The sequence below is a fragment of the Calonectris borealis genome, chromosome 25 (assembly GCF_964195595.1).
Source record: "Calonectris borealis chromosome 25, bCalBor7.hap1.2, whole genome shotgun sequence".
Classification (NCBI taxonomy): domain Eukaryota; kingdom Metazoa; phylum Chordata; class Aves; order Procellariiformes; family Procellariidae; genus Calonectris; species Calonectris borealis.
Window position 1 is genome coordinate 7,991,146 of NC_134336.1, and position 22,248 is coordinate 8,013,393.

The 22,248-nt window shown below is 48.8% G+C and overlaps 1 protein-coding gene across 1 annotated transcript; it reads left to right on the top strand.

The window, feature by feature from the left end:
• Nucleotides 1-217: 217 nt before the first annotated feature.
• Nucleotides 218-2,408, top strand: CITED4 (Cbp/p300 interacting transactivator with Glu/Asp rich carboxy-terminal domain 4). The gene is made up of 2 exons (XM_075173769.1): nucleotides 218-287; nucleotides 532-2,408. Exon 2 carries the CDS (start codon nucleotides 544-546, stop codon nucleotides 1,156-1,158), a length of 615 nt encoding a protein of 204 aa, XP_075029870.1. The 5' UTR covers nucleotides 218-287; nucleotides 532-543; the 3' UTR covers nucleotides 1,159-2,408.
• The last annotated feature ends 19,840 nt before the right edge of the window (nucleotides 2,409-22,248 follow it).

Sequence of the window (22,248 nt, forward strand, 5' to 3'; positions counted from 1 at the left end):
TGCCGTGCCGTGCCCTGCCCTGCCGGGAGCGAGCCTGCCAGCCGCGGAAGCGGCCGGGCCATTGTGCCGCCCGCCCGCCCCGTCGGGGGCCGGGCAGCACCGGCAGGGCCGGGCAGCACCGGGCCGCGCTCCAATGGGCGGCGGGGGGCCGGGCCGGGCGGCCCGCCCCTGCCCGCGTCCCTATAACTGCCGGCAGCGCGACGCCCCGCACACGGCGAGCCGAGCCGAGCCGAGCCAGCGCGGCGCTGCTGCTGCGTGGACCCGCTGCCCGCCGGAGCCCCGGATCGGTGCGTACCCGCGCGGGCAGAGCCCGGCTCCCCGTCGCGGGCGCGGGGCGGTGCGCAGGGCCGCCGCGGGGCGCGCCGCGCTGAGCTTTGTCCGCCAGCGGCGGGCAGCAGCTCGACTCCCAGAGAGGTTGCAGCGCGGTGCCTTCCTCGCGGGGCGAAGGTGGGGGGTGCTCCGGGATCCTCGGTCGGAGCCGGCTCGGACGGGAGTGGGAAGCCTTGCCCTGAGCCGTGTGTCGCCTTGCAGGGGCCTGGAGCCATGGCTGAGCACATGATGATGTCCATGAGCCACGGTGGCACCGGGCTGCAGAGCTACCGCATGGGGGTGAGTGGGCTGCAGGGACCCCCGCAGCACGGGCAGCATGTGCTGAGGACGCTGCCTGCCGCCAGTCAGATGATGCCCTACGGAGGGGCTGGCATGGATGGTGCGATGAGGCCGAGACCCAACCTCAGCGGACAGATGGGCCACCACCAGATGCAGAATGCGATGATGTTCAATGGCCCAAGTCAGCAGCAGCAGTACATGGGGCCGGTGGGCACCCAGCAGCTAATGGCTAGCATGCACCTACAAAAACTCAACACCCAGTACCAGGGTCACCCGCTGGGTATGAGCAACGGGCCCATGGGAGCTGGTGCCCAGCAGTACCGAGTGGGGCCAAGCCAGCACCCAGGCATGCAGCACATGCCCTCACCAGCGCTGAGCTTGAACGTTATGGACACTGATCTCATAGATGAGGAGGTTTTGACATCCCTTGTCCTGGAACTGGGGTTGGACCGGATTCAGGAGCTGCCAGAGCTATTCTTGGGACAGAACGAGTTCGACTTCATTTCAGACTTTGTTAGCAAACAGCAACCCAGTGCCATCAGCTGTTGAGGGGCTTTGAGCTCCTCCTTGTGTCTTGGTGGTTTTGTGTTTGTTTCTAACTTCCTTCTCCACCTGCCATCCTCCTCCTGTCCCCTGCCTTGCCCTGTCCTGGATTCCTGACCTCTCCAAAGAGACAATCATCGGACACTGGCTTGCAATGGATTGCTTTTCTCTTCTGTGTGGTTTTTCATTTGGGAGTTCCTGGGGAGGGGGTGTGTACCCCAAACAGAGCAGATCAAGAGCTCTTGCTGTAGAGCTGCCTCTAAATGGCATTAACAGGATTTCTGGCTTAAGTAGAAATAATGGACTTATGACTTTCCACAACTAGGCTTTGAGCGCAGGAAGCGATGAGCAGCTGGCAGCCCTGCTGGTAGCTGGATTTGCTCAAGGATTCTATGGTGCCAGCAAAGTTAAAGGATCCCCTGAGAGAGGATTGTCTCCCTGGTGCATGGTTTGAACCAGTTTCCCCTTGCAAACATGGGTGGGGTTAGATATTTGTTGGGACTTTTTCCTGTGACAGTAAATAGGTCTTCAGTCTTGTCTGTTCAGCTCGGAAAGGGGACACTTCCCCTCCAGCAGGCTTTTTTTAACTGGCTGAGAAAAATTAAGTATGCCTTGGGGAAGGGAGTGCGTATGTGCCTAAATGTTCATCTCTGTGGAACTTCGGATCTCCGACCTGTACAGCTAATCAACTGTAAAATCTACAAAGTGTTTGAGGTTGATTCAGGCATAAGGCTTAAAGCTGCAGTCTAGCTCCACTTTTTTCCACCTCTGAAACCAAATAAAGACCGTGTAACTGTATATTCCAGATCTAGTCTTATTTATTTTCCTATGATTATTTATTTGCAAGGGCTTCTTTTGTTATTTGGCTTTGGGACTGCTGGGAAGGATGCATGGAGAGTACTGCAGCTTTAAGATGCTGGCTTCAAAAAAAGAAAGCCTAGGATAATTTTCAAGCTGCTCTGCAGATAGTCACTTCAACCTGAGATCTTTATGCTGAACGCATAGGACTGTAAATCCAACACCTTTCTGAATGTGATAAAGATGACTCGATTTCTAATTCCCTCACTCGGAAAAGGTTAAATGTAAAAGCTAGTGGGGTTTTATTTCCTCTGCTGTCTCTTGTTTCCAGGCACTGTGGAAAGCTCCTGTTAACTCCTGGTTGCTGCTGCCCCCTGCTGCTGACAGCCCCTGGCAGCTGTCACTCAACAACCAAGTGAGAATGTACAGATGAATTTGCAAATAAAAGGTGAAATATCTCCCGTGTGCATTTGTTTAGTGCTCGTCTCTGGCACAAGTGCAGTGCGGTGTTGAGCACTGGGGAGAAGTGCTTTCTTCGCTCCCGTCGGTGGGCTGTGGATCCAGTCGCTAGTGTCCCCCACCTGACACCTAAGTTGTAAGGATTGTGTTTCTAGTTTAGTGCTTGGACTAAGTCAGTCCTCAAAGTGTGGCTGGGAGGATGAGATGCTCCTTCTCTGTACTGAGGGCAAATTCCTAACGTGGATGGTGCTGGCCTGTTGCAGAGTGGCTGCTGTTGCTTGCAGCCCTGCTGCTGGCTGACCCAAGGTGCTCAGGGAAGTGGCTGGTGACTCCTTACGCTTCTTTCAGACCAAGTGCAGCTCTGACAGCGGGGATGCAGCTCTGCTAGGAGCTCTCTGCTGCAGTTTTCTATGCCACAAAGGCTCTAAAAATCAAGACAGCCTTTGATCTCTTACTCTTCCAGAGCTTAGGTTTTTCTTTTTAAAGGGTTCCCAGCCAGTTCCCAGCAGAGTTCAGGAATATTCCCATGTGTCCCTTTCCTGCCCTGTAGCAATGGGGCTGTGGATGCTGGTACTGGAGTGGCTGGATCACTCTGACCACCCTTTGGATTGCCTGTCAGTGTCCCCTGGCCTTGTTCTTGCACAACTCAAGAGCAATTGTTAAAGTCCTGTCCTGTCCTTTCGGTGGTTATGCTTGTGCAATCTGGAGAGCTGGTCAAAAAGTAAATGGAAGGGCTTGTGTTGCAGGTGGGAGAGCCCTACTTGGGCTGTCAGCTGTGATGGGCTGTTTGAGACCTGGAAGAGCTTTGCTTTCTCTGTGCATCTGCAGAATAGCAGATGGCTTGGTCAGCAGGTTGTAGGTAAGCAGCAAGGAGTTGGCAACTGCATTTATTCCTCAGAGTAAAAGTAGCTGAACCCCAAAATAAACAGGGCATATTCTAGGCTGTCAGTTGTGGTTGTGGGGGGTGCAGGCTGTATGACACACCATTGTGGCCTACAGTGTCCCAGCTAGAAGTGGGGAGCTGTGGCCAGCCCACCGATGCAGCATTGTCAACTGTAGCAATTTCTGCAGAGGTTTCCCAGGAACAGGAACACGTTTCTCCACAAGAAGCACTTGGTATTTGATGTAAACTGGGCAGAAGAACATGTCTGTACATCCTCTTGGGGGGCTGTGCAGTGCACTGGGAAAGGGCTGTTGATTTAAGTCGGAGCAGGGGAGCTGATGTTACCAGAGATGTGGAGTGACTGGGGGGTCCCAGTCCGGATTTTCTTAGGAGTCTGTCCTAGCAGGCTCAGTTGAGATTATTTCCATGTCAGCTTTCATACAAATGCAAACTTCAGAGCAGGAATGAACTCCTCGGGAATGTTCTCTCTTCATTTCCCTGAAAAATACTGTTGTGGTCAGCCTCTATGATTTCCTAGATAACCCAGGCCAAAAACACTTATGACTTCTGCTACAGGCCTATTCCTTCTGGCTGGGTTGGAGTGGATGAGTCCAGTGATCATCTCCTTTCTAATGCCTTCTTGGTTTAGGTGCAGTTTGGACCACCCCTCTTCGTGCTGCCTGCTCTGTATGCCTTGTGTTAGGCACACAGGACCAGCTACAACAGCATGAGCTGCAGCTGGGACCGCTCCGGTTCTCCCTCTCCACGCGACTTTACGGTGCAGCCTGCCTGTCCAGGTCCCCCGGCAGGGTGGCTGGCACCACGCAGTGAGCAGAGGTGCCAGGTGGCACAATGGGGTGACCCGGCTACCTGGGTCTGCAGACGAGTTTCTCAAAGTCATCCAAGATCACCAAAAATATCACAGGACCGAACCCTGCTTTTCCCGTCTGGCTGACACTGACCTCTTCATCCAGCAGCAGGCAGGAGGGCAGCAAGGTGACGCTCCAGAGCTCTGGTATCTGCAGGGGGCCGACAGGCACCGCAGGGCACTGCAAACGGTTGCTGAATGACAGTGCCAATCAGTCTGGGAGCTTTGAGGACATAAGCGAACTCCTCATGTAGAGAGGTTGCGTTTACAGACAACTGCTGGGAAGCACCTCTCCTCTGAGATACCAGGAGTCTGTTTTCTGTGTTGGGGAAGAAGTAAGGTTCTCCCACCCCACCGCCTAGTCCAGATGGGATGGCTGGGACACAGCCACCCTGTCCCCTCACCTAGGCTGGATCCTCTGTTACACTCCAAATAGACTTTGCAGCTATTCTTGTGAAGACCAGGTCTGGAGGGCAGCCTCTGGGAGTAGGTGAGTGTGAAAGTACAGAAAGACAAGGCATTTCTCTACATCCCTGACTTTGACCACATGTGCTCTGAAGGTGATGAAGTTTGCTGATAATGCTCGGTGATTCAGAGTAGCAAAGATGAAAGTCCAGCGCAGAGAGCTGGTGAAGGATCTGCTAATAGTGAGTGACTGGGCAATAAGATGATCAATGACTGGTAAATATGAAATGGTATGTCTAGGGTTGATGTCTCCTCACTTCACACACAGTGCTGGGCTCTAAACTACAGCCACTCAGGAAAGATCTCAGCATTACAATGAATATTCCTATGAAAAATCTCAGCTTGCTGTTCAGGAGGAGCCAGACAAGCAAAGGGAAATCATTAGGAGAGGAATAGAAAGCAGAATCAAACAGTGAATGCCCTACAGTATCAATACGCAGTTCAGCTGCATCCTGTGCACTGCCCACACTAGTAAATTGTCCAAAATTCTGGTCTGTTATCAGAAAAATGATAACGTAAAACTAGAGAAACTGTACAGAAGGAGGAAGCAACTGAGGCAGAGTAATGTTTCTCAAAAGAAGCCACAAAATAGACTGGGACTCTTCAGTCAGGAAGAAGGCTGGGCAACAGAGATTTATAAAATAAGTGAAAGGGGAAGGTGACTAGGGAATTATTTTCCCCAGGTGTAATGGAAGATATCTGTTGATTTCTGCAAATTTAGGTGGTAGGGGCCAGGTTCAATGCAACATGCAGCTCAAACAGTGAAGCTCTTTCTGACAGCATGGGAGGTATATGAACTCTTCAAAGCAAATTAAAGGAGATGGCTTTTTCAACAATGAATGATTGAGCTGTGGGACTCCCCTGCACAAGATGTTGTGGATATGCTGAAGGTTTGAGGCATGGCCAGACAAGTTCCTGGAAGAAAAATCCATGAAGGGTCTGTAAGCACATAAAAATAATGTCTGCTTAGGAGGTTGCAAGAGCAACAGAGAGTTAAGGGCTGGAAAACTGGCCAAGCATGCACTATCATGCATGCTTGCCTTGTGCTTGTGTTCTGCTGAAGGCATCTACTGAGGACAATGTTGGAGGCAGGATATGAAACTATCTGGCAGATCTTTTGGCCTGACCCAGGACACCTCTTACGTCGCAGGATGTGATAGGTGCTGAGACACATGGCTTCGAAGGGCAGATAGACAAAAGACCTGGGGAAAAAAAAACATCCCAATAAAAAGATCCTGTTTCTGAGTCAGGAAGTCTTTGATTCAGGAGGTCTTTGAGATCACTCAGTGCTGGAGAGCGAACCCGGGAAGGACCACGGCAAGTGTGCCAGCATCCCCTCTGCCCTCGGCACTGCTGTCAGCCGCAGGCTGGGGCAGTGCTGTGCACCCCAGGAACATGTGGTCTACCCAAGCTGGGGGTTACCCATCTGCATGTGTACCCGCTCTCACTGGCCATAACTGGAAATTTGGGCATGAGCCAGAATAACACTGCCAAAAAGAGACAAAGTCCCATTTGCAGCCAAAGTGATTGAGAACATCAAGTGAGAACTGCCAGGGAAAGTCAAGCTAAAAGCCCACCTAGCCCTACCTGCTCTCTGGGATTGGATAGTCAGGGAGGAAATTTGAGAAATCAAGTGATTGTACAAAGAGCTTCTCACGATGCTCTTTCACAACTTTCTGAAAGTAGTGGTCCAAGGAGTTCTGAGCCACAGGATATGTTTTTACCATGTTAAATACCCAGCTATGAACCTACCCACCCTACACTTGCAATCACTTTTTAATTCATAGGTACATTTTACTTCAGCAATATCTTGTGCCAATGAAATCCACAAGTGACTTATGAAGATGTAATCAAGCTCTTCATAAGAAGCTTAAGCTCTGTAAGCTCCTCTTCATTTTAAACCTGCCACCCGCTCACTTTGTTGGGTGTCCCCTAATTCCCAATCATTTCTTCGTCACCTTCTCCACACCAATAATGATTTTATAGCTCCTGTGATGTTCCCTCCTGAGTCTCTCCCCATTCAAGTATCACTTTGTGTTGTAGGTTGTCATGATTGCCTTTTTCTGTCCTGTCTCCAGTTTTATGGGATGGAGGAGGGAACAGCACTTGTTTAAGCCGTAGATGTGTCATGGATTTCTCCAATGCTATAATTAGGTCTGGCTGTTCTATATTTCAAACATTCATCACAGAACCACAGAAAGATTTAGACTGGGAGGGACCTTTGGAGGTCACTCAGTCCCATCTCCTGCTCTAAGCAGGACTGCATTCAAAGGTAGGGCAGGCTGCTCAGGGCCTTGTCCAGTCAAATTTTGAAAACCTCAGGGGGTGGGATTTCTCTGGACCCTGGTTTCAGTGCTGCACTGCTCTCGTTTCTCTCCCAATTTCTCACTTTCCAGTTGGTTGCTGGCTGGCACAGGCACTGACCTGACGTTTTCAGAGATCTGTATGCAGGGACTCCAGATATCTCTCCCAAGGGATAATACCGTATTTGTAGCCACCTTTGCAGGTACTGGCAGGGTTCTCTCTCCTATGAGCAGTCTTGGCCTAGGAGATGGTGGATGGCCACCTCTGCATCTAAAATACAAGTGCAATTGTTGCCCAAATACCTGTGTTCCTAAAAACTGCACCCCAGCACCATCCCTTGGTTCTCCCAGCAGCTCAGACACTTCCCAGGGGCATCCTTGATAGAGTCATTCTCCCATCCACACTACAGCTGTCAGCTTGCACAGACTGACGCCATCCTGCCATGAGGCGTTCCTCCCACTTTGCTGCTTATGAGGGGTACAATTCTGTTTCCTCCCTGAGCCTCCCATCGATGAACCCTCCTCCCTGTGCTCCTCCACCCTGGCCACATCGGCTTCAGGAGACAGTGCTCTGCCTGTGAGATCCTGGAGGGCTTCTGTCATATGACATGTATTCAAGGGACAAGCAATCATACCTGTGACATTCAGGGTGACACTCTCCTGAGCTCAAGGCCGGATTTCATTTTAGTTTTAGGGCTCTGTTTCTTCATCATTCTTTTAAACCCTGTATCATTTTGTTTGCATTTGCCTCAGAAGTTTGGAACGAGGAGTCCCATCTGCTCCTCTTCTCCATGATGCCAGGCCTGTTCACCTTGGGAGCTCACAGTTTCTGCATCCCTCTCCCCTCAAGCCTTTAGAAAAAACAGTTTGCATTTTCTTGATCATAAAATAGCAGGAGTAGGCTTTGCTCTGCTTCTCTGCAGCACATGTCTGGGTTGCATTTTATTCCTACTGAAGGCAGCCAGGATGAGAATACAATTTGTTCTTGAGACATCTTGACTTTGCTCATGTGTCCTCTGGACTACCAGAGAGGTGAGGAAGAAAGGGGATTTTGCAGTTTACCTCATCCTCAAACTCCAAAACACTTTTACTAAGAAATATTCAGGCAAATAGCTTTCATATTATTGGCTACAAGAGAACTGTCTCAGATGTGGTTTTCTCCTCTAGCCACATTGTAAATTCTCCTAGTCAAATACTGATGTCTTGTAAAAATAGAACTGTTGGCTGTGCCTGATGTCATCCTGTGCAGTTCCCAAACCAAATCACAGCACTTGTCTCAAAAGACAAGCTGGGTGCTTGTCACCCCTCACACAAACAATGGCACTGCACCTACAGTAGGGTTTAATGCAATGCTCTGCACATTAGCTCCAGCCCTGTCTTACAGGTAAGTCCCTCCTCAGGTCCCAGCTCTCCTCCTAGGGTATATGGCAATGGACCGAGGCAGAGGCAGGTATCAGCTGTGGGGCTGGTGCCTCCCAAGGAAAGCATTACCCACCACTTCAACTCCATCACACACGGTGTTTGGACAGCACTGAGACGCTTGTTTATTGCCTGTTAGCACTGGCTCCCTGGCAATAGCGTTGCCTCGCTGCACTGTCAAGGAAAAAGACCAATTTGGATAAAAGCAGCCAATAACAAACAGATGACAATGAGCCTCACAGCTGCCACAATGGGGCAGAATCACTTTGGCGTGGTGTGGGACTGCAGCCTGTCCCCAAGGGGACTAAGCAGGGCATCCAATGTACCAGGTGCTGTTATTGCTAACAGCAGAATCTAGAGTTAAGCCTGGTTATGTGAGTGCCAGAAACATCTGTATTGTTCCCTCTTCTGGATCTTCAGGTCACAAGCACCTGCTCATGAGGATATCTCTGAGATGCATGGTGTTACCTGCCTGAGAGAAGAAGAGTCAATGACTTTTTCCAAGGCATAGATCAAAACCAGTTCCTGAGTCCCTTAGCAGCTCCAGAAGTCCTCTTCAGCCATGTAGTCCATGCACCACTGAATATCAGCTATCTCCTGCTTGGTGCTGAGGTTAGAATGGATGATAAGAACTTCCTGGTCCCACATCCCCACGTGCTCCATCCCCATGCAGAAGCTCCCAGTGAGGAGCCAAGAGGTGCTCTCTGTCCTATTCCTGATGCTGCTAAGTCAGTATGAGAAGTGAAGCCACACAAACTTTGGGCCACTTGTCAGAGCCATGGCCGTTGAAACACATTGAATCCAGCCTTACTTTCCCTTTGCAAATGATTCAGGGTCAGCTCACAAGTCCCATATCTTTATCTGTAACCAAACTTGCTGAGCAGCAGCTTTGTGTCACAGTGAGGTTCCAGCACAGCTCACACCGAGCCTTGCAAACCAGCAAGAGGAACCAAGAAAGCTAAAGGTGTCCCAACACGATGGCCTGCAGCACATTCCCATCTCCAGCCATAGACACTGCTATTAACAAGTTATTTGCTGCAATAACTCCTTCCCTTCTTACTTTGTAATGTCACTCTCTTTCCAGAATACACTGGACGAGGTAAGGTATTTCCCTCTGTGAGCAGAGCTTGCTTTCTGACCCACCGTGCATGTTCTCCAACGTGCGCTTAAAACTGCGCTTTACCATGGCACCTCCTGCAGCTGAGGAGAGGGAGCAGGGTTAGAGTCTAAGGAATGGGTAGCGTTGTTGCTGGGGTGTTCCCAGTCCCATTGCTGGTGCTCACCATCTCCTCTGCTTCCAGAGCCCCAGAGTGTGTGCCTAGGGTTCAGACCAACAGTCAAAAATCAGTCTTGTAGGGTTGGCTTGAAGGTAAATTCTACTGAAAATTCAAAACAAGGCATGGGACAAAAATAATTGCAACGCAAAGGGCTCATGTCCACAAAGCTAATGCCACGTGATTGCAGATATATCTGTATGTAGATGACAACAGGTAGCCTGTAAGAAATAACAGCATTCCCAGAGCTACAGGATGCAGTAGACATCAGGTCAAGTCTTACTTGAATTTCTTCAAAGGAGGAAGGAGGAAAGTCTAAAAGAGAATTTGTTAAACCTTAAAATAAACTCTGTTCTTTGTAATTTTCAACAGGATTTTCAGAGACTAGGAGGAGCCTCTAGTACTGTTCAGACATCAGCAGTGCTGCTTTTCAGAGGTGATTTAAGGTACCTTTGGGGTCTGTCACATCTGGGTGTATCATTCTTACATGGATAAAAAGGTTTGCGTGGGAATCTGGAGAAAATGTATTACAGATCATCTTACTATCTGCTAGACTTGACCTCAAAAACCTTATGGAAGATGTTTTAGTCCAGGCAAGACTATTGAAAACACCAATTAGACATTGCAATCCTGGACCAAGAAAAGTATATTTTGTTCTGTGCCGTGAAAGATCTCTTCAAGTGTACAAACCTCTTTGAGAGGGGCTTACATACTGATCTCAAGTAACATTTGCCATGCAAAAGGAGCTGACAGTCTTTACTAGACTTATACAGCAAATCCATTGCAACACCAAATTTCCAAATATTAGCAATTTCAAACAGTATTTTCGATCCTAAATTTCCTAGTTAATTTCTTAATTACATGGCTTTCCCAACACAACAGCAGGAATGAAACCATGAGAGCAACATACCAACATGAACGAATGAGCAAAACATCAATGAATGAACAGATCCAGTTCTCTGCTAAAGAAACTGGAAAATTTCTTGCAATAGAATCATGAAATATCACTTTGTTTCTTTGGAGAGAAAGAAACTGACTGGTTTTGCACAAGTGCATTTGAGAATGATCCAGATTCATCCACCAGCATATGAGACAGTCACCTGCTCAGGATACAGGAGTTTTGTAGACGCTCTACAGCCCAGGCACTAGAAATCCCCTAAAAAACCTCTTGTTGTATATCATGCTCTCTGCTGGGCTGCACAGTAGATACAGCACCCTGGGCTAGAGGGGTGGAACTGGTAATTCAGGCATTTCAATTAAGGCAGAGGAGGGATGGAGCCCTGGCAAGTGCACACAGCTTTGACAAAGAAGCCACCTGCCTTCATAGGAGAGGCTGTTCTGCACCTCAGGGGACAAGCCAGGTCCTTCTGTGGACTTCAACAAAATGATACAACAAATGGTCCAACTTTGAGAGAAAGGCTGATCCCAGGTCTGAGTCTGAAACTTCTGGCAGGCTGCTTCAGAAGATGCCTAAAGAAGCAAGAGTCCTTCACTCAGGTACAGGCTACTGTGATCCTGGGAGAAAACCCAGCTTTGTGAGCAGGTACCAGCACCAAGTGCACATGAAAAACATCATATACCTGCTGGCCCTGGAATGACAGCTTTGGTGAAACGACTCTTCTTTTCCAACTTAAGGAGATTTCAGAGAACTGCTTTCATGTCCTTCTTTGTTGGTAGCTGTGGGAAGAAGAGCTGCAGTCCCAGCCCTATCCTACATGTGCTAAGCATTGGCAGACCAGTGGGTTAAGAACTCTGTGGCTGCAGCAAAGAATGCTAGAGGCTTTCTTGCCTTCCTCCGTAAGAGCCAAATCTTTAGAAGGGAGGACTTTGGGCTTTCCAGGAAATGGCAGAATCAGGCCAGGGTGTTTCTGGACCCCCTTCTTGCTTATTTAGAATAAAAAACCGTATCTGCCTGGTGCACTGGACTGTGACAGCTGGTGTGACCTACACAGCACTGCCATGGCACTGGGTAGGGGTCAGAAAGCCAGAGGCAGACAAAGGTCTCACATCTTAGATCTGCGGCTGAAGCATCCTCCTCCAGCTGGTTACACACACCCCGTGGCAGCCTGGGACGATGTCTTTCTCTCCTCCTTCTCCTGACCTCTGCCATGTGTGAGGGATTCTCTATACCCAGACACACCTCAGTGCGTGGATACACCGCATTCAAAAAGCAACCGGCTCCTTTCCTTTCCTCCTCCTGGCTGCCTCTGCAAGCCACCGTGGCCAGGTTTAACCTGCAACACCAGCAGCAGGGCAAAGAACCAGGCAACAGGTCTGTCCTGGGAAAAAGGTGTGGGAAATAAGTAACAATTCATCTCCTTGTTATTAACGATGCACCACATTAAATTTGGAGTCACAAAAGGGCGAATTTGCAAAACATGGGCTCCCCAGGTAGAAACCAATACTCAGGAAACAGCAGTGTCCATGGGGAAGAGCTGACACACGTCTCTGATGCATCACACAAAGTAACACCGTGCTATCCAGGACTGGGTGCAAAGTGGGGTGCACCTCCTCCTGCACCATCTCCACCAGCCTTTGCACGGAGAAGCAATGCTGTGGCGGTGGGGAGAAGCTCAGCTATAGCCTACCACAGCTCATCTGCATGTCCATAGGAGCCAGCCCAGGGCTCAGCATACGGATACGCAGGTGAGGCTCTGAAAGCATTGGCTCGATGTCTCCTCTCTCTTTTGGGTCAGCAGCTCTGTGTATCCTCACGTCTCTGGATCATGGGCAAGGACACCACAGTCAAGAAGACCAATGCAGAGGGGCTGTGCATCACTCCCCAGAGCTAGGCAGGCAAGCTGGGCTCTCTTGAGGATGCTACTGTGGAGTACTCATGGGGTGTAGTCCCACTTTGCTGCACCCAAGCCCCTAGTGCAGCAGGGATTCCCAGGAGCTTCACGTGTGCCTGGATGAATGGGGATTAGGGAAAGCAGCTCTTTGCCAAATCTGAGTGATATTCCAGAGACAAAGGACTAAGCCCATAGTAAAAGCTTTGCAAGTGACTGCTTTTGCAAGCATCTGATCCCAGCCCAACTCCCAGTTCAGCCTTTGCCCTGAAGGAGGTGGAAAGAGGGGGGGATCTGCACCTCAAATCTTTGATAAAGCTCTTGTTGATTAGCAAGCACAGTAGGTTACTCTATTCTCAGCAGTACTTAAAGGCTGAGGGTCTCTTCTGGGGCATGTAGTTGTTTATGGCACATTACAACACTCACGATTTTCAGATGCTGGTTACAGTCTGCCGTTGGGTTGCTTCATAATTGCTACACCAAGGTATGGACCAAGTCCTGCTTTTCCTGTTTCAACTGTAAATACAGAAGACAGTTGATTGCAGGGCATTATAGTGAGTTGAGAAAAGTTTTGACAAGTCAGCCAAGTCCTGTTGTCAGTTGTATATACGCAGCTCAGAAGCACTGGGACCTTTCAGTGTGCAGGGGGCTGTGCTGCATCCTGCAGCCTCCGGATGGAAGATTATTTCCTTTCCAGATTTGCCAGAAATATCCCTGAATTCACATTTCCAGGGAATTCTGCAAGTTCAGCCTGCTACAAAAGTCCATGACCTGCTCGTGACCACTGAAACACCAAGGGGGTGAAGAGACCTCAATTCAACAGTTTTCTGATCTTCTCCCGCTCTGTTGGCTCTGAGCCCCGCGTCCACCCTCACTACCCCAGCTGTGTTTGGTGTGCACAGCCACACTGAAATCTGGCTCTCCCTGCATGGCTGGAGAGCTGCATAGTCTGCCCCATCCTCTCCCGATCCCTATGCACACCTCTGCCTTTCTCCGACAGCACCAAGACAAACATCAGAAGGGGAGAGAGGGTTTTATTTCATTCTTTCATTCTCAGCCTAACTCCTGTGTATTGTTTTGCTAGGCACGCTGGTCTGTGCCAGGCTACTAAGAGCCACAACCAAAAGCCACCACATCACTACAGGTGGGAAAATCTGGGTAATACTGCAGCGCTGTACTGTGAGCAGTGCCAAGAGCAAACCTGGTTTGCAAAGGGAGCACAACTAGGTCAGGGAACGAGCAGTAGTTTTAATAATTAAACCTAGACCTGGCTTCCTCGGAGTTTCTGGTGGGGTTCAAAAGAGGATCCTAGTGTCCCTGGAGGAAGAGGAGCTCAGCACTGCCCCACAGAGCCACCGGCCTGCTGGAGCAAGACAGGGGGAGGTAGGAAGAGTGTTGTCCAGCATCCCCACACAATTAAACTAGGTGAAATCCTAAGAAAGGCTTCTAATAGAAATGAGATTTGAAGGTGCCTATTTCTCTCCTTTGACAGGGAAGGAAAGCCTAGCTAAGGCTTGGAGGCTATGTTTTAGATATCTCGGAGAAGACAAATCCCACCTCAAGTGTATGCATGTAGTGAACACTGCACTATTCAGCAGCTTGGAAGGATACGGCTAAAACTGCTGCCGATTTCTGCCCGTACACCGCAAGGATCATGCCCTTTGGACAAGCACAACTGTTTCATGCTTTAAAGGCATGACTGCCACAAATGACTGATTTCTCCTGCAAAGCCTTTGCAACAATCCAGGGCTGTGAACAGCACCGACTGCACAGCCAAAGTGCTTAGAGCTGAATTAGATACTCACTGGAGTTTGGTAACTCCAAAGAGTCATTAAAAGCTGTCGGTGTTGTAGCATGCCCCCAGCAGATGGTCAGCAAGATCTGCTCTATTCACTCCTGTCTGAAGGATCTCTGGGTGAATTCAAGGGAGTGAAAGAAAAGCTGCAAGAGTCCCTGCGCCCTTGCAAGAGAAGGCTCGCACAGCAGGCTGTTTATAAATAGCAAGTTTCAGGAAAAGGCACTTTCCGTTCTGGTGTCAGTACGCTGTAAAGAATAAACAGCTTTCAGAGCTGAAAAAAGCCCTCCTTATCTTCTCAGTATGCAAAACCCTGCATCTGCTTCCCTGTGCTCAGCAAGCTCAGGCATTCAGGGCACGGCAGCTGGCAGGAGTCCCCTCGGCCCGGCAGGGAGGAACGCCGGGGACCCTGGTTCACGCCCTGCACAGAAGCATTTGCTGCAGTTTTTACATGGCCACCAGGAAGAAGGCAGACTTGTTAAAGCAGGATGTTCAATCAGTCCCCCATTTCTGCACTAGTTTATATGGGATCTCAGAAGAATGACAAGGGGCTTGAGCATGCTGGAATAGAGCCCACGGTGCAAGGGCACGGCTTCTCATTAAAACACCTTACCACACTTTCACAAATCACCCGAGCTGGACCACAGGCTAAAATACATAGTATACCAGGTGAAAAACAGATAGTGAATTCTCTGTTGTGGTGTGAGAGTGGCAACAACAGAGCTAGGAGCAAAGGGAGGGACCCTGCGGCTTCTGCTCTGAGCACAGGCAGTTCAGTCCAGCAGCACCAGACGGGAACTTCTTTAAGGATTCAGTTTAAGTCAAAGTAGCTCTCGGACCTCTCTAGTAAAGACACAGTTTCTGGAACCCTGGCACTTTCTGAAGAGCACACCCTCACTTTCCCTTTTGTCTTCATCCCTGAGGGCCCCGGACTATTTTGATGCCCAATGGAAAGTGGGACAGGAGGCTTTTTCCATTCGTAGGGTGGACGGGAGGCAAAGCCCCACAGATAGCTGGGTCCACTTCCACACCAGGGCCTTAAACTCAGCTCTTTGTAGTAGCCAGTGTAAAGCAGAGGAGAATCGGGACACGCTGCAAGGAGCCCTTCCTCCCCATCCCAGCACGGCTGTCCCCAAACCAGGAGGGACGCTTGGCTGCTGAGGGCTGTGCTTGCCCAGGGGCCATCCATGGTGACTGCATCGCCCTGGCATGGGTACCGCTAAGCAGCCGTGGTACCCTGACAGTGCCAGCGAAAGCGGGAGGGGTCCCCAGCCCCCTGGCACCCAGGGCCACCCAGGGCCACCCACGGCCACCCAGGAACTCCCACGGGGCGCTGCTGCCCCCCGGTGGCACTGGGCGAGAACCACAGCCCAGTCCTGCCACAGCGCTGGTGCTGGGAGGGGGTCCGGGTTTCACACCACTGGGGTCACTGTTAGAAGCTGGTGCTGGCCCCTTCCGTCCCGCAGCCATGACGATTGCTCCAAAGACGGAGGGAAGCATGGGCTGTGTGTAACGGCGGCGACACCTTCACATTTTGCACCCTTAGAAACTGGAGCGAAGAGCCAGGGCCCTGGAAATCCTCCTCCTCGCTGAAGCAGAATATACTGTACGCACACCAGTGTTATGGGGATCTCCCCCAAAGCTATTTCTGCTGCCTTAACTCCTTCTGCAAAACTCCTTTTCTGCCCCATGAGCTCCCATGTCCCATCTTCTCCCCCCACCAAGTTGGAGCACAGCCAATGCCCATCAGCTCTGCTCCTGCACCAGCACTTCATGCATTGGGGGCTCCCCCTCAAAACTGCTTAACAGGCCAGGAAGCTGCAAGTGCCTTCAGATGCTTTCTGCGTCCTGGATCCGGGGAAGCTGGACATGCAGGGAGTGGCAGCAAGGCCCAGCCACTACAGCAGCACAGGACTGGATTCGTGCACCTATTGTCAGAGAATGACGGTCTCCATTAAGTCTAAATCAGAACATGATTGATACAGGTCTCCTTTCTAGCTCTGCCACAGACTTCCTGTGAAGTCTTGGACAAATCATTTAATCTCCCCTCCATTCCAATTTCCCCTCTGCTCAATGATGCTGAGTCCATGTTTCATAAAAGCTTTGTGATCATTGTCCCAGTGCTCAGGTAACAGCAGTGTGAAGTGCACGATAACGCACGCTGCTGTACCCAGAAGCATCCTTCTCAAAAAATCTCTTCTGTGGCCATGTGCTAGAACAGGGCTGTAGCACTGAGCTCTACAGATTCCCAAAATCCTGCATCACCTGGCAATACCGATACACAGAAACCGTCTGACTGCAACAAGTGTGAGGTCCACCGAATCTACCGTGCTGCCTGCATGAGCAGCCACAACCAGCTGCTCCAGCCAGAAGCAGAAGCAATTTGCCATGAGACACATCTTTAGAGAGCCTGCACTTTGATGTGTGCAGCACAGCGGCCTTTGAAAACTGCTGAAAGCCTCTCTGAATTACCTTTTGCTCTCATTGTCATCCCATCCTTTTGCTAAGCATCCCCCAGTGACTTCCTACAGCCATGAGTTCCATAGGCCAGTTACATGAATTATTTTGAATTTCCATCAAATATCACCTTGTTCTTGGTAGGAAACAAAATACAGATGCTGTTGAAAAACTTGTGGTTGACCAAGTTTTTCCAGCCCACTGTCCCACCTGCTCCCCAGCACAGGACTGGTGGTACACAGATACAGCTGTACTGCTCCAGGACCACACGTTCCCCCGGCCCTTCAAGTATCTCCCACCTCCCTGTCTGCAGCGAGCGCTGTTGTGCAGTTTGTGCAAGGTTTTCCAGTATCAGGAATTCTACTAACAGTGAATTGTGATTTGTAAGAAAAGATTTTGTCTCGTGCTGGCTCAGCTCTATCACATCATTGTTATAGAGACGCTCTTGGTTTGCCAGCTATGGAGAGCTGGGTCTTGCCCCTGGTTTACCATTGCCAGATACCATCTATAGCCTGATTTTAAAACCCTCTCGGATGCCCTGCTCCTCGGAGCCTTTGACTTCCCGATCCACACTGCTGTAGCCTCTCCGGAAATAAGTCAGAGCCAACAACTTCATTTCTGCCTGGCGTGGAGACTGGTTATTGCTGTAAGCACAGTGGGAACACAGAGGTCTTGCCAAGCCACACCATGAGTTTGGTGGAGGGGAAGCAAGGCCTGGCTTAGTGCACGGGACACTGTCTGGTACACAGGCAGCAAGACAGCTCTGCTGATGACTCCAGTCCCCTGTTTTGTCCACACAGCCTACAGGTCAGTTCCTTTCCAGGTTCTATTTCTAGAGACTTTCCAAGGATTTTGAGGCACCAGAGAAAATGAAGGCAGTCTTTCAGGCCTCTGCCATGGCTTGACATAGACACTCCTCTATGTCAACATGCACCAGATGGTCAGACATGTATTCACCAGTGTCCTGTCCTCTGCATCCTGTCAGTGACAGTCATCAAAGCGTGGGATCCTGAAAAGGCACTCTCTGCAGAGCTCCAGCACTGCTCTTTTCCTCCAGCATGGTCAGGAGGATCCTCCAACTCAGAGCGGTGCAGATATGGCATGCCATTTGAAAACACAGCAGAAACACAGGTCATGCTTAGGTAACATACCCAAGCAGGAATGAGTGCATGATACCTAAAGAGGTTTCCAGGGCCTCCCAAACCCACTTTTCCTTACTGCTCAGATTCCAGGCTCTCCAAACATCGGGCCCCCATGACCTTCTCATTGCCAGCCATAGAGCACTTCCACCTGGCAATGAGCTGCTTCCACTGCTGGCCAGAAGTAGTAAGTAGCAATGATGTGAAAAGCATCTCCAGAGCAGAACTGATCCTGATAGGCAACTCTGTCACCACCTCCTTCCCTGCCAAACATTGCTGTGTTCACTAGGAATGCCACTTTGCACCTATGCACATCTGTGGTCTCAGCACCAAAAACAGCCGGCAGAATCACAGCTTGCTGGGCTTCCAGGCATCACCTCGATTGTGATGACCCACGGTGCTGGTCTCTCTGTAGTTTTCCTTCTCTGTATCCTCTCTGTGCTTCCAAATCTTCCTTTTGACTGACAGGCCTGTAGCGCATCTGACCAAGCAGACACGATGTTTTCCACATCCTGTTTCCCTCTCCATAGATCACTCCAAATTAGATTTATCTTTGTGAAGTTCTTTGAAAGATCTTTGAAGACTCTGTTATGAACAGGCATTACAGGCACTCTGAATGTGCTAGTTGTTTTCTTCCATGATTCGATTTAGCCTATGAAGAAGAAAAATCCTAAATTCATGCTAGCAGCATGCAAGCTGGTGACTTTTGTTATGGTAATGCAGTGTAGATAGCTGTGTGTGAATCCAGCCTATGCTTCCTTGCATATGCATGCTCTCTCTGCCACCCACTATTGCTCTCCACAGCAGTTTCTCGGGGAAGGATTGTTCCTTTTGTCCCAGGAGAAATGTACCACTGAGAAAGGACTAATCTTCCTTGGAGGGCTGGAGATTTTTTTAGATACATCTAGAAACTAAGACGAATTCACACTGCAGAGTGCGTAGGCAGAAATGCAGTGCAGGTGCAATCCCCGATGGGCAGCAGCGAGCACTGGTGGAGGACACATGCATCGCCCTGCATTGTGTATGCCACAAGCCTCCTTAGACCTGAGAGATTACCTCTGTGGTCTGTGAGTCATTCCTCTTCTTTCTACTGCTCATTTGGTCTGCAGGCTTCATGTCTCTGTAGATGGTCCTATTTCATTGAAGAAGTGTGCAAAAGAAGATTTTGGCAATTGTTCTGCGTTTAAAGAATTGGTTCTTCAAACACTGAATAAATTCCCCAACTTAAAACTGTTGTAAACTTTTTTCTTATAACCAAGCTTTACTTTTTCCACAGGGATGGACAGAATTGGAGCTGGGAGAGCCAGGTGCACAACACGGATTGATTTTGCAATCAGTTATGCCTGACGATGACGAATGTATATAGAGTAGGGAATAGCTGGCATCACGAAGCTTGATCTGCGCTCCCTTCCTCCCCCATGGGTCAGTCATTGTGTGCAGTGAAATCTCATGACCCAGAGATTCTCTTCTTTTGGAATTAACATTTTTATTGGTTTTTCCAAAAAAAAACCCCAACTCCCAGGGCACAAAAGCACCTAGAGAAGATGCTGGTGCTTTTCAGCCAGACAATATCGTGTGTAAACTATCAGGCCAGAAATTTACACAATAAAGCACGACCATCTTCAAGAGACTGACTGTTTGTCTGTCACCTCTTCAGAGCTGACACTGACAAAACAGAACAAAAGAGAAGGAAAAAGATCTCTTATTCTCTCAGATGAGAGTGTCATTATTCTTCAAAGGAAGACAGGGAGTGTGGGATTTTATCACAGCAAATGCACCACGCTAAAATGGACACTCTTTCAGAAGAACAGCTCATCCAAGAGAACATACTGTACATCTCAGCTGCAGCCAAACAATTCCAGTGTCATTACACATCTGCAGGAACCATGAATCCGATGCAGCTGAGACAGGGATCTGGATTTTCACAGTAACCTGCTGTCAAGAGACAAAGAAAACCCTTTTAAAGTGCTGCTTCTTTTCTTTAAAGTGTATTTTCATCTCCTGACAATGGTTTGCTTATTTAGCGTACGTAAAAGAGACCATTTGCAGTACAAATTACTTGCTACCGCAGTCCAACACCACCATATGTTTGCTTTACTTCCATTTATTTTACAAAGCCTTTCCTAGGAATATAGTTTTGGAGGGATGAGGGTTATTTCTCCTAGAATACTTCTGAAGCTGAAAAGCAACTTCCAGTTTGTTAACACTCTTGTGCTTCACTAAAATTTGTAGTACTGTTTATTGGAATTTACTACGTTCTATTTCAAATTAGTTTCTGTCACAAATGGGGTCAATCTGGGAATTCTCTGTGCTACCCTCAGTGCCCTCTCCAATGCCTTCTTTGCCATAAGCCCTATTTGTGCTCACCAAAGATTCGTTGAACGTGAACAAGTGTTTTAACAGTTCAGGACCTGCAAGTATTTGCCTACATGCTGTTTCAAGCAAACCAATGGTCAAACCGACTTCAACAAACCACTCGTGTGCTTAAAGATGAATAAATATCCATTGGTTTCATCCATAGTCCTCCTCTACATTTACCATCATTTCAACCTGTTGTGGACACTTCTGTAATTAGAAATTTGTTACAATATCAGACATTTCTCAAATAAATATTTACGCTCTTACTTTTAATCATACATACACTGGCTTCTTTACTTCTTACAGGGCATGACCTCAGATTTTTTGTTCAAAGATTGGATGTACTTTCCTTAAAATACTATAGCTTCTGCAGTAGGGAGCAGAAATGGATGTTAACTTAGATTTCTTTACTCTTGATTTGAAAGCTAGCATTGCATTACTAGCTCAACAAAAAGAGGTAAGTTGAGAAACTGTGTAAAAATATTATGAATTTTTAAATCATTTTAAAATGTAAATTGTTTTCAACATTTAAAAAGGTTCTCTATTTTATATTTCTAATTGTTTCCCTCCTAGTTTATATCCTGATATTGCTAAAGTGATTATTTTGTAATCTCTGTGAATACACATTGAAATATTCATGCTTTTTATAACAAAATATCTCATTTTTATTGTGCTTATCGTACAGAAATGGACACACCAACAGCTTCACTAACAAATACACACTGAAATGCAAAATCAAATACTGAACTGGACCAAATCAAAACTGAATTGCTTCAGCAAGGTGACATGTCCACCTCCCCCATCAGCACCTGCTACCTGAAACCAGTGAGAACAGCTACCCTTCAGTCACTGCTGCAATTGCGCCTTTGACTGAAACCTTAAATATGCACTTACATGTGTAATAAATGTTCACAGCAACTTTGTTAATTTATTGGAAAGCATTTTTAGCAGTGAAGCAATTTTCTTCTTTAGAGGCTGCATTTTCAGGTAACGGGGCTATTTATACCAGCAGAGTAAATACCACTTTAGTATCTTCAGGACTGGCGCAAATGTTTTTGTTTCTTGACTACAATCTTTGTACGTTCAGGTACAATTGCCTCCAGTGGTGGCATTAAAAAAGCACCTATAATTTAGATCATTATATATTTTAAGCTGAAATTAAAACAGGAAAAAAAGAAACTAATTTTACAGCCTTGGTTTGATTAAAATTAGTTATCTGACCAAACAAATTATACAACAGATTATTCAAATTAAATTGCTCTGCTGGCTTGAAAAAGGCATTTCCCCAGGAGCCACTGTATGCGTGTCATGTTTTGAGATGCAATTTAAAATAGTATATATGGAAAGAATCTCATAATTGTCTTTGACAGCTCTATAATAATGGAAAGATAAGGGATAAAGTTTAACTGCAAATTGTTACGTATGCCCTCTTCCAAACATACTCATTATTCTCCCCGTTTTATTGACTAATTATAAATTCTAGGCCTTTTAGAAAGCTTAGAGCACTCATTGCCTTTCAGAGGTGCTACAGCAGGATTTCTCTCATCTAATGAGGCCTAAAACGGTAGCTATCTTGTTTTGCATTGCATTCACGCAAGCACAGCCTTGGCTTTCCCTGGGTCTGCAGTGACACCTCCCCTGCTTCCCTTGGGTGGGCCCCGGCATTCGGCCACAGGATGAGGCGGAGCAGGAAAGGGCCTGATCTAACAGAAACAATCAGTTCCCTGATTCAGCTCATCTGCAGAACTAGTACGGGCCCTGGCAGAGGCACAGGGCAGGGCACAGCTTCGCCCCACAACCCCTGATGGTGGTGCTGCTCGGTAGCGAAACCATGCACTCAGTGCCGGGCTCCTCCTTACTCTCCTGCCAGGCGGGCAGGGGCCGCGGCGCCCCGGACGGCCGCGCCGGGCTCCTCCTCAGCCTCCTGCCAGGCGGGCAGGGGCCGCGGCGCCCCGGACGGCCGCGCCGGGCTCCTCCTCAGGGCCCTCCCAAGCAGCCCAGCTGCCGCCAGGCCTCACCACGGGCAGCGGGCCGGGCGGGGCCGGGCGGGGCGGCCTTCCGTTACCATGGCGCCCCGTTACCATGGCAC